Source organism: Diutina rugosa, assembly GCF_008704595.1.
Source record: "Diutina rugosa strain CBS 613 chromosome Unknown scaffold9_size288278, whole genome shotgun sequence".
Lineage (NCBI taxonomy): Eukaryota > Fungi > Ascomycota > Pichiomycetes > Serinales > Debaryomycetaceae > Diutina > Diutina rugosa.
In genome coordinates, this window is record NW_022995211.1 from 94,129 (window position 1) to 110,612 (window position 16,484).

At 47.2% G+C, this 16,484-nt stretch overlaps 8 protein-coding genes across 8 annotated transcripts; 5 read left to right on the top strand and 3 right to left on the bottom strand. All coding sequences in view use genetic code 12, as the record gives it.

Moving 5' to 3' along the window:
* Window positions 1-2: 2 nt before the first annotated feature.
* Window positions 3-1,121, bottom strand: DIURU_005462 (uncharacterized protein; the record flags this gene model as incomplete). Its single annotated transcript, XM_034158447.1, has 1 exon — window positions 3-1,121. The coding sequence occupies one exon, from the start codon at window positions 1,119-1,121 to the stop codon at window positions 3-5; it is 1,119 nt and encodes a 372-aa protein (XP_034009691.1).
* A 436-nt stretch (window positions 1,122-1,557) lies between these two features.
* DIURU_005463 (putative carboxylic ester hydrolase) lies at window positions 1,558-4,005 on the top strand (the record flags this gene model as incomplete). The annotated part of the gene is made up of 1 exon (XM_034158448.1): window positions 1,558-4,005. The coding sequence occupies one exon, from the start codon at window positions 1,558-1,560 to the stop codon at window positions 4,003-4,005; it is 2,448 nt and encodes an 815-aa protein (XP_034009692.1).
* Window positions 4,006-4,871: 866 nt separating this feature from the next.
* DIURU_005464 (protein-arginine N-methyltransferase) lies at window positions 4,872-5,474 on the bottom strand (the record flags this gene model as incomplete). Its single annotated transcript, XM_034158449.1, has 1 exon — window positions 4,872-5,474. The coding sequence occupies one exon, from the start codon at window positions 5,472-5,474 to the stop codon at window positions 4,872-4,874; it is 603 nt and encodes a 200-aa protein (XP_034009693.1).
* An 83-nt stretch (window positions 5,475-5,557) lies between these two features.
* On the top strand, window positions 5,558-6,757 carry PRP3 (U4/U6-U5 snRNP complex subunit; the record flags this gene model as incomplete). The annotated part of the gene is made up of 1 exon (XM_034158450.1): window positions 5,558-6,757. One exon carries the CDS (start codon window positions 5,558-5,560, stop codon window positions 6,755-6,757), a length of 1,200 nt encoding a protein of 399 aa, XP_034009694.1.
* An 879-nt stretch (window positions 6,758-7,636) lies between these two features.
* Window positions 7,637-9,916, top strand: DIURU_005466 (MFS transporter; the record flags this gene model as incomplete). Its single annotated transcript, XM_034158451.1, has 2 exons — window positions 7,637-9,330; window positions 9,760-9,916. 2 exons carry the CDS (start codon window positions 7,637-7,639, stop codon window positions 9,914-9,916), a joined length of 1,851 nt encoding a protein of 616 aa, XP_034009695.1.
* Window positions 9,917-10,655: 739 nt separating this feature from the next.
* Window positions 10,656-13,208, top strand: RNR1 (ribonucleotide-diphosphate reductase subunit; the record flags this gene model as incomplete). Its single annotated transcript, XM_034158452.1, has 1 exon — window positions 10,656-13,208. The coding sequence occupies one exon, from the start codon at window positions 10,656-10,658 to the stop codon at window positions 13,206-13,208; it is 2,553 nt and encodes an 850-aa protein (XP_034009696.1).
* Window positions 13,209-13,429: 221 nt separating this feature from the next.
* On the top strand, window positions 13,430-14,785 carry DIURU_005468 (glucose N-acetyltransferase; the record flags this gene model as incomplete). The annotated part of the gene is made up of 1 exon (XM_034158453.1): window positions 13,430-14,785. The coding sequence occupies one exon, from the start codon at window positions 13,430-13,432 to the stop codon at window positions 14,783-14,785; it is 1,356 nt and encodes a 451-aa protein (XP_034009697.1).
* Window positions 14,786-14,792: 7 nt separating this feature from the next.
* DIURU_005469 (uncharacterized protein) lies at window positions 14,793-15,737 on the bottom strand (the record flags this gene model as incomplete). The annotated part of the gene is made up of 1 exon (XM_034158454.1): window positions 14,793-15,737. The coding sequence occupies one exon, from the start codon at window positions 15,735-15,737 to the stop codon at window positions 14,793-14,795; it is 945 nt and encodes a 314-aa protein (XP_034009698.1).
* Between the last annotated feature and the right edge of the window lie 747 nt (window positions 15,738-16,484).

Below are 16,484 nucleotides of genomic sequence, written 5' to 3' on the forward strand. Positions count from 1 at the left end.
GGTTACATCGTGGCTACAAAGAGATTGCCAACGTCTGGACGTAGAGGTAGAGTATCCTGCTGAGGAATCTTGTAAGACATCCGCACCGTGACCTCTCTCAACCCTAATAACACCGCCGTGAGAATTTCTGAGTCTTCGTTCAAGCCAAACTCGTCTAGAGTACCCACCAGGCTTTGGTATAGGTCTATGGTAGCCACTTCGGAAAACTTTTTGGGTATTTTCAACGAGGACTTCAAGTCACTTTCGGTTTGGCTCAACGCACCAAAGGGGGGCATTGTTTCGTTAACAAATGATGTGCCCATGTTTTCCTGGTAGGAATTGTAAACGTCTTCAGTGATGAGAGGGTTTGTCGGATCAGGCACGAAATTAGACTCTTTGCGCTTGATCAACTTCCCTCTTTCTTTCTCGACCATATTGTCACACAAAGACGGTTTATCAGCATCCACCACCGTGAGCTTTAATCGAATTTTGTGGCCGAGAATGTAACCTGATGTCACCGGGGTACCAAACACTCGAAACCGCGTGTTTTTGTAATTGAAGTCAGTAAACGGACGGTAGTGGTTGATGAACGATACAATCTCAAACGCCGGGGCATTATGGGGAGTGAATTGAAATACCACCCGTCGCACTCGAGTCATTTGTTTGGTATAGATGGTACAGTAAGGGTCGGGGTCCAGCCCCCGTTTGATGGTGATAAACGGCGTTGTTGGTCTCATCTGAGAAAGAAACGGTGCCAGCACCTTGAACAATGGCGGTGCCTCTCCTCTTTTGAACTGATCAAAGTTTAATTCACTCGAGAAGCACATAGGCGACGGTCGAAGAATTTCCTCCACCACCACTAGGTCCAACTTTTGATTGAACGCCGCCACCAGTTGTCCCATGATTTCGGCAGTGTTTATATCGGCGACCTCGTCGCCATAAATCGTCTCTTCGTCGCCATTATCAAGGTGGCGTTGAGCGTTGGCTAGCTGTCGATTAACGAAGGGACGGTAGTTCGTGAAATTATCCGCAAACGTATTTTGAAACTGGTAGCTGCTGATCGGGGGTTGGTTGATCGTCAGCGCATCCAGCAATGCAACCAGTTCTTGGTCATGGTCGATGTTGGGTGTGGTGCCGGCCATTTACGTTTGGTGAGTGATGAGTCAAAAACTCCGCCACCCACAGCAAATGTGGGGTACCGCCTGCGACTAGTGGGGCTGGGCCCTGGGATTGGGCCACACAGTGGCAGCTACGACGCCAACAGACCGCCGTGCGTGACTTCCCCAAAAATAATGTGACATGCCACATACATGTTACCCCTCCCCCACTTGACTAACTGTACAGTAAATATTCCTGTAGCCGACTACCTAATCGGGGTGCCAACTGTTTTGCTCTAGCTTCCCCTCTCTAACGGCACGTACGCATGACAGATCCAACAGTTTGCTGAGCATCACTACACGCTAGTCACGCCCTGCACCTGGTCCCGCAGCATCGGACCGTGATTTGTTTGCTAGTTGCCGACTCGCTTAATTAAATAGCCCACGAGGTACCTGCCGGTGGTTGCTTTTGAACCATTTAATGTTGGCGATACGTGTGGTCCCTCGGTGCCATGCTAGTATCACCAGCCAGTTACCATGCCGCGCTGCGGCCACGTTTACGCTAGCCGTTCGGGCGAAACTGTCGATTACCCCGGCCAAAGTCAACTGGTACTTTGCTACAAACAACCCATTACGTCCACCAACCAAGCAAACGAATAAGAAGACCGAGTTCGAGCCTTTCAGCCGCGATGATCTGCGAAAGTTAGAACTGGCTTGGCAACGGCTCCATCACCACGACAAGCAAAGCCTGAGTTTGGTGCCGGTGAAAGAGGATGGCTTGCTAGAAGTAAATTTGGAGTCAATGGAAGTGGCCCCAATTTACTGGGAAGGAGCTGTTTATGAAGTACGGCGGGGTCTTTGGTTTGACAGTGATGGCACGCCGCTCTCGACCCCTCAAACGAAATTGATCGAAGACAATTATAAGAAGATCATTCCCAAAGTGATCAAGCATCACTTGGAAAAGCCAGACACCACCAAAATGATTCGTCCAAAGAAAAACCTGCCGCCTGTTGATCTTGCTAAAAGTGATAATCTGACGCTGTTTTTCAATGGCTTGGCCTCCTACGTCAAGGATGTGCCTGATTTCCTTTATGGCTTGGTTCTGGACTTAGCGTCGGCAGCCAAGGAAGCTCCCAACGCCGCCTACGAAGGAGCTAAAGCCGTGCCGGAGAAAATCAAGGATGCGGCGTCTGCGGCAAAGGAAGCGCCGCAAAATGCTTGGGACAACGTTGAGGAAATGATCAAATCGGTAAACGATTTCGCCGAACACAGTAATGGCGATATCAACATTAATGACGAAGTGGACATCATTGAGTTGTCGCCCACTCACAATCTCATTTACTTGCTGGAGAAAATCGCCGCCATTTTCCCCAAGGAGTACAAGCAACGCCTTCAAATCGACATTCTCCGTAGCTTGGGTCCCAGTCAAGTGCCATTTTTGCAAGTCTCATACATCTATCGTGGCTACCTTGAATCTTTTGATATACTGGTTCTTAGTCCGCAAAAGCTTCCTGCACTTTCGAAAACATTTGAGACTGAGTTCCGCAAACTTCTTCATCAAAAGATTAGCGAACCCGACCCTGAGGAACTTGCTGAAAAGGAGCAGGTTATCATTGAATCTGATCTTGAGCCCCAAGCCCCTGCCAACCGCAAAATTGACCATTTAGTGTTTTGCATTCACGGTATCGGTCAGGTATTAGGCGACAAGTATCAACTGATCAACTTTACTCACTCGATCAACTTGCTCCGCAAGACTATGACTCGTGTGTATAAGCTGGACCCGCTGTATCAAGAACTTCACGATGACGATCCAACGAATACCGGTATTCAAGTACTTCCAATTCTGTGGCGTCACCGTGTTGATTTCCACCCAAATGAAAGATTCAAGCTGAATCAAGAGGGGCAACACCTTCCTAGTTTGCTGGAAATAAACGCTGAAGGGGTCAAGCCATTGCGCAATGTTGTTGGTGACGTGGTTCTCGATGTGTTGCTTTTCTACGAGCCTTACTACTTTAACCAAGTGATGCGAATAGTAGTGGATGAAATCAATAGGGTCTACAACCTTTACAAGAAGAACAACCCTGATTTCAATGGGAAAGTTCATATTTTGGGTCACTCGTTAGGTAGTGCAATTGGGTTTGATTTGGCATGCCATCAGTGTAAGCTTGATGACACATTCTCATCTACACATGGTGATGAGAATCATACAAGCGACGAAGGCCATGAGCTCGACTTCGAAATTGATAACTTGTTCTGCGTCGGTTCTCCTGTCGGAATGTTTAACTTGCTTAAACAAAAGAGTCTTGCTCCCTACACTCCTGACGCTCCCAATTGGGTACGGACTCCTAAGTGTTCCAACTTGTACAACTTGTACCACCCTTGCGACCCTGTGGCATACCGCATGGAACCGCTCGTGGACCCGTCATTTTCGGCGTATCAGGCTGAGCTCGTTCCCTTTGCAACCGAAAGCATTTCGAAAAAGCTCATGAGTCTCAACGAATTGAAGGACGATATCAGCGAGAAGTTGTCGAACGCTACGCTGTGGCTTCTGGAAAGCAAGCAGAAGCGTGCCTTACCTCTGGGTAATGCCGAAGCCGAAAAAGCTCTGGTCGATAATGAGAACGCTTTGGGCGACATCTTGTCGTCGCTTGCGGTAATGGACAATGAATCTCTGGGGGGACGCAAAACCAAGATGAGCCAAAAGGATCTTCAATTGCTCACCCCACTCAATCGCACTGGCAGAATAGACTACTCTCTTCCTATGGGAGTGTTCGATTTCTCATTGGTGAGCGCAGTCAGTGCTCATGTGTCGTACTTCGATGATGTCGACACCGCTGGCTTCTTGTTGAGAGAAATCTTGAGAAGTGACTTACCTCCTGTCAAAGAGAAAACCGCTTACCGCAACGATGTTAATGGCAAAACCAATTAAACTAGAAGCTATTGAATTAAAAAAAATTATAGACTTAACTAGCATATTAGATAAACACATGCATTCAAACATGTAGAGGTTCAGGCAACCAGCTATTGGGACTCACATACATTGGTTATATTATGACTGTTTGTTTGCCGTTCAAATTATAGGGTGTCAACTTTCTCGTATAACAAAAACACACAACGCAATTTGATCGACGAAACACGATAAAAGGGGTGGTGATGGTTGATCTTTACTTTAACGATGTTTTGAGTTGACAAGTATATGTTGAAAAAATCAACTCAAAAAGATGCAAAAAAATGGTCCCTAGCGGGATCGAACCGCTGATCTTGGCGTTATTAGCACCACGCCTTAACCAACTGGGCCAAGGGACCTTAATTTGCAAAATTAGTTTTCCTGTTTTTTGAGTAAACCATGTTCAAATTGATAATCAATTTTAGCGACCAAAGCTTTGAATTCCAACGCCTTGTTGTGATTCACCCTAATTATATGAGTAGCAGCTGTTTTGGAGGTGAAATTCAAAGAACTAAAAGGGACAGTAAATATTTTGGCACGTGTCTTCGAGAACCACTATTATTTTTGCTTCGTTATATTGCCGATACGTTTCATCAATACAGCAGGCTATCTGTAGAGTCTTAGTTGATCGTTTCGACACATGGATATCACTGCAAAACTTTAAATGAGAGAAGAAAAATCCCTCTATCCTTCATTGCCATAGCTAGCCGAATTACATACATATCTACCCATATTGCTTATCGAAACAACTCAGATCTCAAGGGGAAACTTTTAATCTTGAAATGAAAACTTAAGGGAAATGAACTTTGAGTTTTGCAAAATTTCCTAGAAAGCTAAATATACATTACTTATGCAAGCAAGTCATCGATGGATTGTTCGGCATCCTTCTCGATCAACTTCAACATGCCCTCAGGGAGAATAGGCTCGTTGTTAGCGTCAACAACATAACGGAAAGGCATTTCCGTCGACTCGTATTTGTTGTAGCGAATTTCGGGGTAGTCCAAAAACTTGATATCCTCGAACTTGGTCTTGTCTTCGACAATTTTTTGAGTGACACGAACGGCAGTGTCGGTGGTCATCTGCAACGCCCCAAGTCTACGGCCAGCAAAACCGTATTTGCGGCGAAGGATGCCGGTCCGGTCGATACGAGGGTGCGATCCAAGAATGCCCCCAAACACAAAGTAGTCGAACTTGTCAGCGTCCAGCGGCTCCAAATCGGTCTCGGCCGCTGGATCCAACAAACACACTCTGTTCTTGTCTTCCATAAACGATACACATTCGTCGGAGGTCCACTGCAACCCCAAATCTTTCAATTGTTGGGGCACTTCGGTACCTTGAGGAAGAGACAGAAGGATCAAATTATCCTTACCCACTTCCCGGATGATTTGCAGGTACTCAAGGATGACCCATTCCAGGAAACCATCTTCCATGTGCTCGATCACGTACTTCATCGTTGGGGTGTATGCTGTGATGGGCTTCCCATCGCGCGTGCGGCTTATCATTATCAGTCGTCCATCCACTATTCTGCGGAGAGATGCCGCTTCCCAAATGGGATCTTGACCCCAAAAAAGAGAAGAAGCCACAGAAGCGAGGGCTCAATCAGGAATTACACCCGCTTTTGGGTAATTTGGGAGATAAAATCCTCGACAAAAAGCCCGTAAATGGCACCCGGTTCTCGGCGGAGTCGTTGAACCCATACTTAGACCAGCTGACCATCAGCGCTCTGAGGAAACGACGCCGATTTGAACTCAATGAACCGGGTAAGTGGGTGGAGAAGGCCGATGTTATTCGAGATAAGCGCCAACGCGATGAGGAGACCCGCCAACAAGAGGCAAAGCGGCGTGAAGAGGGACTTGTACCAGACATATTAGCCGGTGAAACTCGATATAAACCTTCGACACCTCCACCATGGGTGGAATGGTGGGACCGACCCTACTTAACTCAACCAAATTACCTAAAATTGGATGAGTTGATTACCGATAGCGATGACGCTCCGATTACCAAGTATATTCACCACCCAGTGATCCTACAGCCACAATGGGATAACCCAGTGGCGGCCAAGATGTATTTGACGAAACAAGAACGAAAACGGCAGCGCCGGCTCGTCAGAGAAGCCCGCAACAAGTTGCAACAGGACCGGATCCGGTTGGGGCTTGACCCGGCGCCTCCACCCAAGGTTAAGCTACTGAACTTTATGAACATCTTGACCAATGAATCATTGAATAATCCTACCGCGGTCGAAGCTAGAGTGAGGGCTGAAGTGAAAGCAAGACAAGAGAAGCACGAGGCTGACAATATGGCACGCAAATTGACTAGTGAACAACGAGCAGAGAAAATTCACAATCAGCATCAGCGAGATATTGAGAAGGCCAAACGGTGTGCGGTGTACCGCATTGATAATTTCACTGACCCTCGTCATATTTTCAAAGTTGACGCTAATGCCAAACAGCAAGAGCTTGTGGGGTTTGCCATCCGCGCTGACCAATTTGGATTAGTGATAGTTGAAGGTGGCCTGAAAATGGTTCGGTACTATGACAATTTGATGCTGAACCGAATAAAGTGGTCCGAGGGAGAAGCGCGATGCCGCCTTGTTTGGGAAGGTGCTATCCCCGAACTTCACTTCAAGAAGTGGAGCACGGTCCAGCCCCAGCTGGACGAGGAAACATTGGAATTGCTTACGCGATTTAAGTTGGAGCACTTCTGGCAGCAGGCACTAGCAATGCCCGACGACTAAGCCAATAAGTGGGCTTGTGTTTGTCATTACTTCTTCCAGAACCGCAAAGCTAACATTAGTAAATGTGAGGGCTACCAACTTTAACTGAGGTTTTCATATGATAGTAGAGGATTATCACCATCACCAATTGGTTCAGGGCAAGAGCCGAGCAAGCCGCATTCATCTGTACACAACTACCAATGTATGACACTTCCAACTGTACACCATATGATTTCCGTCTATACTAAATTAACGGCGCAAGCAATCCGTCGGATCCGCGGATAACTTGTAGCATGAGTCCGCGTTTGACCAAATGGGATGACGAAGCCGGTTATTGTTCTGCGATCTTGAAATGTTTCTCTTGGTAGGTGTTAAAGTTGCCACGGGAAACCACTGAATGGGGAAACACCCGTTGCAGTGATCGCGGAGTTTTCTCGGTATTGTTTGGAAACTGTACATTTTGTTGCACATTGTCAAGCGGAGTTACATCCCGAATGGGATTTATTGCCGTAATCGTGCATGTGAATCTAGGTTTCTACATCCGAGCTTTTCGCGTGAAGTAGTTAGAATCATCAGAAATGCGAACAAATATCAACAATTTTGCTTGCGTATTAGTGGGGTTGGGGTTTATTGCTGATTTAGAAACCATCTATGACATCATATTGGCTGAAAGTTGAGTTGTCATGATTCTAGCATCATGGAGTTAGCCGTTGCGGCTCTCCCGCATTGCATAAACAATAATGCGGCGGGATCGGTAAGTTTCCACGTCAAACACCTCGGACACGTCCCAAACAAGTAACCACGCGAAGTACAATACGGACTACTACTGTCGCCCCCACCTAAACATATATAGACGCCAGAATACTTTGCGACTGATCTCTTAAAAACAAATTGTGAATCATGTGGTACACATTCGTACGCGACCTGTTCTTTGGTCGCATTGTCTACCACGTCTCGAAGCACAAGTACTTTAATTACCCTGAAGAACAGCCGGGGTACCAGATTCCCGACAAATATCTCGGCAAGGAGTATGAGCCCACAAAGCACGACCTTGTCGACAGAAATGAAAAGGCTGCTGACGATGACACCGCAGCCAATCTGCTGACGCTGGACGGAGAGAAAGTCGAACAATCGGATGAGATCAATGGAGACTGGAAGAAGACCCCAGAGGGTATTATTATTGTTGGTTGGGAAGGTGACGACGATCCCGAGAACCCTCGCAACTGGCCCACATTGCAAAAGGGGGTGTTTACCTTCTTCATCGCCTTCCTCACCATGTCAGTGTACATGGCACTGGCAATCTACACTCCTGGGGTTGACGAGATCATGGAAGACTTCCATGTCGGTGTCGTGGTAGCGACATTACCCCTTACCCTCTTTGTCCTTGGCTACGGGATTGGACCAATGGTGCTTCTGCCGCTTCAAGAAAACCCTTACTACGGACGGACTCTGATTTACATTATCACGTTGTTCCTTTTCTTCATCATGCAAATTCCTTGTGCCCTCGTGAAGAACATTGCCGGGTTGTGTATCTGTCGGTTCATTGCTGGCTTCTTTGCCCTGCCTGCTCTTGCCACTGGTGGGGCTTCAGCATCTGACTGCATGACTCTCCCTTACTTACCGGTGGGTATTGCCATGTGGTCAATTGGGTCTGTCGGTGGTCCATCGATTGGTCCTCTCATTGGTTCGGCCTTGGTTGTTGCTGGTAGATGGAGATGGACCTTCTGGTTCATGTGCATTCTCTCCGGGGCCACTTGCTTCTTCTTCTTCTTTTTGTTACCAGAGCTGTTTGAACCTACCCTTCTCCACCGCAAAGCAGAAAGACTCAGAGCTCTTACAGGTAACCCGAACCTCAAGACTGAAGGGGAACTTCAAAGAGAGGGGATGACTTTCAAAGAAGAGCTTATTGAAGTGTTGTGGCGGCCAGTGGAAATCACCATGCTTGAACCGATGGTGTTGGCGTGTAACATCTACATCTCCTTGGTGTACGCCATCATGTACTTGTGGTTTGAGGCGTTCCCCATTGTGTTCCTCGAAGTATTCGAATTCGCTCTTGTGCCAATGGGGTGTGCCTATTTGTCAATCATTGTCGGTGTGTTGATCAGTGCTGCGGCCTACTCAATCATCATCTACATACAATATACCAAACCGATGTTGAAAGGCAATTATGTGCCTCCGGAATCGTTTATGCCATTAGCTATCGTCGGATCATTGTTCATGCCCGTTGGTATCTTCATCTTTGGGTGGACTGCAGCCAAAGATCTTCACTGGATTGGGCCAATGATTGGTGCTGCTACCTTCTCTGTGGGGCTGTTCTTGATCTTCCAAACGTTGTTCAATTACTTAGGGTTTTCCTTTGACCCTAAGTATCTTGCCCTGGTGTACGCCTCTAATGACTTTGCGCGGTCGTACATTGCTGGTGTGTTCCCCTTGTTTGGTCGCCCTCTTTTCAATAATCTCAAGACCCACCGGTTCCGCGTTGGTTGGGGGTCCTCAGTGCTTGGTTTCATTTGTTTGTTGATGATCTTGATCCCCGTGACGTTCATCCTCGCTGGGCCTAAGATCAGATCAAGATCCAAGTATAAGGCCCCTTGGTAATTTAAACGATTAATAGAGTTACGACATATATACGATCTGGATTTAGAATTTAATACCACGCATTCATTTGTCAACTGTAATGCTGCTAGCATGGTTCATTGACATTGATTTTGGGACTAGCCAAATATGACCTGCATATAGGGTTAACGAATCAACTAAGAGAAGCGCTCACGTCCGATCGCGCGCTTGAACTAGACCCATATAAGTTAACTTCAGTTTATCAGTAAGTGGAAGCATTTGAATCCCGCTAGAGTTTTCACAGTCAATCAATCAGTGTACTAACAGTTTCAGAAAATGGGTGCCACCTACCAAATCTTCGGAAAAGCTGTTCCCGCGCACGTGGTAAGTACCTACTTTTAGCCCACCCCAGATATCTTCGACTGATTCACTAACAAATTTTAGCTTGCCCTCACCACTTTGGGCAGTGTCGTTGCCATTGCTGCCTGGCCTCGGGCCAAGAAGGACGCGGCTCAACTTGAAACCAAGATCGAAGCCCCCAAGGCTGTGCCCCAAACCCAATCCGCTGAAGGCGACTTTGACTTGGAAAAGTGGCTCCAGCTGCTTGACAAGGAAGAAAAGTAGACCCTATTTATTGCATAATAGACACGACATTTTTGGAATTTTTCGGTAGGTGGTTATTTACCTTTGCTGCCTCTCTCATCGCTCGATTCAGTCATAGGCGGCACCACCACCAGCAAGCATGACGTATCCCCATTCGGTAAGCACGTCACGATTATTGTTATCGCAATCTCCATAATCCACTGCCACCTTACATCACCATAACCCCTTTGTAAACATCGCTCTTGTTCTACTGGTCTATTGCGTAGTTGTGTCTGCCCGTAGTCGTGTGGCTCATTTTTAAACCTGCTCACTGGCGGGCGTTATCGCGTAGAGCCAGCACTGTGTGTATTCCGAGATCGCAAACTGCCATGCTGTGAGGTAGCCTCATGCCCGACGGGCTACTTATACACACCCAGCACTGTGAGCCCGGCGCTTGTACAGGTAGGGGTTGGGGCTCTTGGCTTACATGCCGATCACGGGAATCTAGCCTTCAGAAACGAAGACTCGGTTAAGTTGAATAGACCAGCCACTGATAGTAGTGGTGAACTCTCCATTGTTTTAGGCTGTTGTCCCTCTCCTCAATTTACGTTTGGAAGCGGGATCGCCTCGGGCTGTCTTGCTTAATAATGTCGCATCGCAGCACCCGGGACGCGTGTGAGACGCGTTCGGGTAGAGGAAAAATCTCAAGTATATAAGGCAAATATCTCCCCTCACCAAAAAAAAACTAGCAACTACTCCATCAACACACCGAACGACAAATATGTACGTTCAGAAAAGAGATGGCCGCCAGGAGCCGGTGCGGTTCGACAAGATTACCTCGCGTCTCCACAAGCTCTGCTATGGTCTCGACGGTAACCACGTTGAGGCCGAAGCAATCACCAAGAAAGTCATCCTGGGGGTGTACAAGGGTGTAAGCACGGTTGAGTTGGACGACTTGGCTGCCGAAACCGCGGCGTCGATGACCACTCTCCACCCTGACTACGCTATCTTGGCCGCGAGAATCGCGGTGCTGAATTTGCACAAGCAAACCACCAAGACTTTCTCGCACGTGTGCAAGGCGTTGTACGAATGGGTCAACCCTAAGACCGGCTTGCACTCGCCGATGATCTCTGAGGAAACCTGGCAAATCGTCCAAGAGAATGAAGACGCCATCAATTCGGCCATTGTCTACGACCGTGATTTCAGCTACAACTACTTCGGGTTCAAGACTTTGGAACGGCTGTACCTTTTGCGTATCGACGGTAAGATCGCCGAAAGACCTCAACACTTGATCATGAGAGTCGCCATCGGTATCCACGGCAGAGACATTCCGCGTGTCATTGAGTTGTACAACATGATGTCGCAAAGATACTTCACTCACGCTTCGCCCACTTTGTTCAATGCTGGTACTCCTAACCCGCAAATGTCGTCGTGCTTCCTTGTCGCTATGAAGGATGACTCTATCGATGGTATTTACGACACCTTGAAGACTTGTGCTCTTATCTCGAAGTCGGCCGGTGGTATCGGTTTGCACATTCACAACATTCGTGCCACTGGTGCTTACATTGCTGGTACTAACGGTACCTCGAACGGTATCATCCCTATGCTTCGGGTGTTCAACAACACTGCTCGTTACGTTGATCAAGGTGGTAACAAGCGTCCTGGTGCCTTCGCCATGTACCTTGAACCTTGGCACGCTGACATTTTCGAGTTCATCGACATCCGGAAGAACCACGGTAAGGAAGAAATTCGGGCTCGGGACTTGTTCCCCGCGTTGTGGATCCCCGATTTGTTCATGCAGAGAGTGGAACAAAACGGTGAATGGACGTTGTTCTCGCCCAACGAAGCTCCCGGCTTGGCTGACTGCTACGGCGACGAATTCGTCGAATTGTACGAACGCTATGAGCGTGAAGGCCGTGGTCGTCAAACCATCAAGGCGCAAAAGTTGTGGTACTCGATCCTTGAGGCTCAAACCGAAACCGGTACCCCTTTTATGCTTTACAAGGATGCTTGCAACAAGAAGAGCAACCAAAAGAACTTGGGGATGATCAAGTCGTCGAACTTGTGCTGTGAGATCGTTGAATACTCCGACCCTGATGAAGTTGCCGTGTGTAACTTGGCTCTGATTGCCCTTCCCTCGTTCGTGGAAAAGGACTCGAAGAGAACTTGGTACAACTTTGAGAAGTTGCACGAAGTGACTAAGGCCGTCACCCGTAACTTGAACCGTATCATCGACCGGAACTACTACCCCGTGCCGGAAGCTAAGCGTTCCAACTTCAAGAACCGTCCCATTGCTCTTGGTGTCCAAGGTTTGGCTGATGCGTTTATGGAATTGCGTTTACCTTTCGACTCTCAAGATGCTCGTGAACTTAACATTCAAATTTTCGAAACCATTTACCACGGTGCTATTGAAGCTTCGATCGAATTGGCTGCTGTTGACGGTCCTTATGAATCTTACGAAGGTTCGCCTGCGTCCAAGGGCTTGTTGCAATACGACTTGTGGGGCCGCAAACCCACTGAATTGTGGGACTGGGACACCCTTAAGGAAAAGTTGGCTAAGCACGGTTTGCGCAACTCGTTGTTGGTGGCGCCTATGCCCACTGCCCTGACCTCGCAAATCATTGGTAACAACGAATGCTTCGAACCTTACACTTCCAACATTTACTCGCGGAGAGTGTTGGCTGGGGAATTCCAAATTGTCAACCCTCACTTGTTGCGGGACCTTGTTGAGTTGGGTCTTTGGAACGACGCGATGAAGGCTAACATCATTGCCAACAACGGGTCGATCCAATCGTTGCCTAACATTCCTGATGAAATCAAGGCTCTCTACAAGACGGTGTGGGAAATTTCGCAGAAGCACATTATTGACATGGCTGCTGACCGGGCGGCGTTCATTGACCAGTCTCAATCGCTTAATATTCACATCAAGGACCCGACTATGGGTAAGTTGACCTCGATGCACTTCTACGGGTGGAAGAAGGGTTTGAAGACTGGTATGTACTACCTCCGGACCCAAGCTGCCGCTGCTGCTATTCAATTCACCATTGACCAAGAACAAGCATTGACTGCTGGTGAAACCATGGCCACTTTGGAGAAGTTGAACCAACGTAGATACGTGCCCCGCACCGGTCTGTCGCTGAGAGAGTCTCTGACTGAGCCCAACTCGTTGGAAAACTCGCTCTCTAACTTGAAGATGGCGGATACCCCTCAAGCCACTACTGACGACAAGCCCCAGGCCGCCACCGAAGGTGAACTGGAACAAGACATTTACAGTGCCAAGGTTATTGCCTGCGCTATCGACAACCCTGAGTCGTGCACCATGTGCTCGGGTTAATTTACTTCCTGTTGGTTTATGTATTTTAGTAATGTTAATGATGACGATTAGAAATTGTTTTTACGATAGAATCTGTTTGATAATGTGACTAAACTGAAAATCACGCAGTTGTCTTTTAAGTAACTTATCTCGATATAACAGTTCTCTAATAATCTGTGGACGTTTGCTTGGATTTATACCACGAATTTCCATTCTGATCTACTTCGCACTACGTCCTCCAAATGAAGAACCTACTGTGGTGGTCCCGCAATTGGGAATTTAAGTTAGGTATAGCCATCGCTGCCTACTTTCTCCTCCAATATTTTGTCCTTGACAGTCTTCAACACCATGACGCTGAGTTAGCGTCTCATTTGAGAGTGATCCCCCCCGCCTACCTTGATCAGTGGCAACACATCAATCCTGTCCTGCCGGGTTCCAAAGTCGCCTACGTTCAATACGCCACGACTTATGGTCACATTAACTTGGCCGTGATTAATGGTATTGAGTTGAGAAAGGCCGGTACGGTAGCTGACGTGGTGGTGGTGTTTGATCAAAGACTTCGTCATTTTAATCATGAGCAATGGAACCGCTTATTGACATTAGCCCGAGACCATAGCATCACCCTTAAGCCAGTGGACACTATAAGAGCAGACGTGGCCGAAGATGTATGGCAGAACCTGTTCACCAAGCTCTATGCGTTCAATATGACGGAGTATGATCGAGTGGTTTACTTTGATGGTGACTCAATGTTGATGAAGGGACACCTTGATGAGCTCTTTTCCATTCCTGAAGAGATCGAATTTGCTCTGCCTCATGCTTATTGGCACAATCATGTGTTGGAAAAGTATCACGAAAAGGAAGGCTTAGGACACGAACCGAGCCGACCCAATGTGGATATTCCTGTTCTTGCTGATTACATTCGCAAAACTACTGATCGGGCTCAGCTTTTGAAGGGCACTGATGCTGATTGGAATCTTCTTCCCCCTCTCTTTTACGACGACAACAAGTATGGTAACCGCCTCGACTTTTTTGGCACTCACATAATGGTGATTACCCCCAATACTAAGAGATTCAATGATCTATTACGCTATGTCAGTACTCCTTGGTGGTGGAAGTTTACCAAACCTGAGCTCAGCCATAAACGTAATGAATATGACATGGAAGTGATCAATAAGTACATGGATCAACAACTTCGTCATGGTGCTGACTTCAAAATGGCAATTCTCCCGCATACAGTGTACGGGGTACTCACGGGTGAGTTCTTGGAAGAGTATCATCGGCGGTTTGTGGTACCTCCTCAATACACCCCCTTCATCACCAAGGAGCTGAACGAAGAGTGGGATGCAACTGACGCTTTGATGAACGTCAAGCTCATACACTTCAGTGATGCTCCGATCCCTAAACCATGGGAAACCTACAACGACCAAATGCCCTACAACACTAAGCGAACGTTCTGTATGTTTGACTATGATGAGGCTGAGTTCAACTCTAAGTATCCTGTGTTTAAGCCTCGGATCACCGACGACTGTGAGTCGGTGGAGGCGTGGGAGGGTATCCGCGAACGCTTTTCCAAGCAAATGACTAATTGGGTAGTCTAGTTTATGTCTAGTCATGAATGTACAGGTTCATCAATTGCGATTGCTCATAAGAAAGCACTCGTTTGCGCACCAACGGTTCTCTTTCACGAGCGCGAGCTTCTTCTTCGTCCACACTGTCCCATGAGATCAACAACACCCCGATCAACACCGCCACTAAACCAATGATTACCCATACGAGCAGCGACGACATGGGCACCGAGTTAAAGACGACGTCGTTGATCAAATTCACCAAGTTGAAGACGAAAAAGCAAAACGGGTAAAGAATCAGCGTCAGTAATTGTTTGAGACCTAAGTTGAATGCTGTAAGTTGAAAACCAATAATGGTGAGCATCAATAACAAAAGAATGTAGCACACAGGGTTCCCCAACGCCAGTTTGAGTGACAGGATGACCAGGTCAACAATTGATTTTGCGAAAAGAAATGTATGGGCTGTCAATATTCCTGATATTATGCCGAAAATAAACCCTCTTACCACCCGCGAGCGAATAAGCCAGTAGTTGAAAGCGAAAAGAATGATGACCACAGCGATAGTCACGATAAACCATGAAAAAAATGCTGGACGTAGAAGTTTGTCGACCACTATCTTCAACGAGTCATGATGTTCGGGAGTTTGACCGTTGTATGCGATGATGGTGGCGCCCACTGCAATCACCGCAGTGCCCCAGCCGAGTTTAGGGGTAAATGACTCGTTCAATAGCATGCAACTGAACACTGAGTTGAATATGAGACCTATACTCTGAAGCGGCAGAAGGATGATGAGGGGCAATGTCAGGATTTGAATGAGGGACCCAAGCACATTGGCCACAATGAACATGGCGAACCCCATGAACCAGAGGGTTTGGTTCCGATAGTGGGGAGCGCCGATATCGATGTGGGACTTCCGCTGAAAAGTTATCCCCAACAGCTGGATGGCCAGCGACACCACCGCCACTATACACCCAAGCAAGATCATGCGACTCTTAAAGGGTCTTGAAGTTAATCACAAGTTGTTACCACGATCCAGCGTAGCAACCAGATAATTTGGAAGATTTGGAATGAGTTATTTGCCTCAAAGGTGGGTGGGTGTACCAAGTGGGTGTGTGTGGTGTGTGCTAAGACTCTAGTGGTGAGGAATATTCCGAATTAGGTTAGGTGCGGCTTAGCGCCGTTGGTGACACCTAGTGGTTGCATTCCCGAAAACGGTCGAATGAAATGATCTATAAGGTATAAACAGCGGATGTGACATCAAAGCTCGAAATGTTTGCAACAGTATATTACGATATATGGATAAATTACACGATATAGCTTCGGCAACACATTGCTTCGCCTCCCCCAATAACCCTCGTGTCACCGATGCGACCTGCAGATAAGCTTGGTGCCCAACACAACCAAAACTGTCAATAATAAGACCACAATCATGTTGCCCTTAGGATTGACGAAATAGTTGAATTTGTAGAGAGAGTTCGAGCTTTACGTTATAATACTTATATAGGAGAAGACTAGTCATGGTGCTTTTTGTGTTATGTCATGACTAGGGTCAGCACCAATTAGGCGATGTTTATATTTCTCATTGTTCCATTAACCGACTATCCCAGATCAAACTACCACTATAAAAATTTAAGTCAAACAGATATACAGATGAAGTGATGATCATAGCTTTTTCCACTATCGTGCAAATAGGGCATGCCCTCACCATCCCTGGCCATCTCATCGGCTCCAA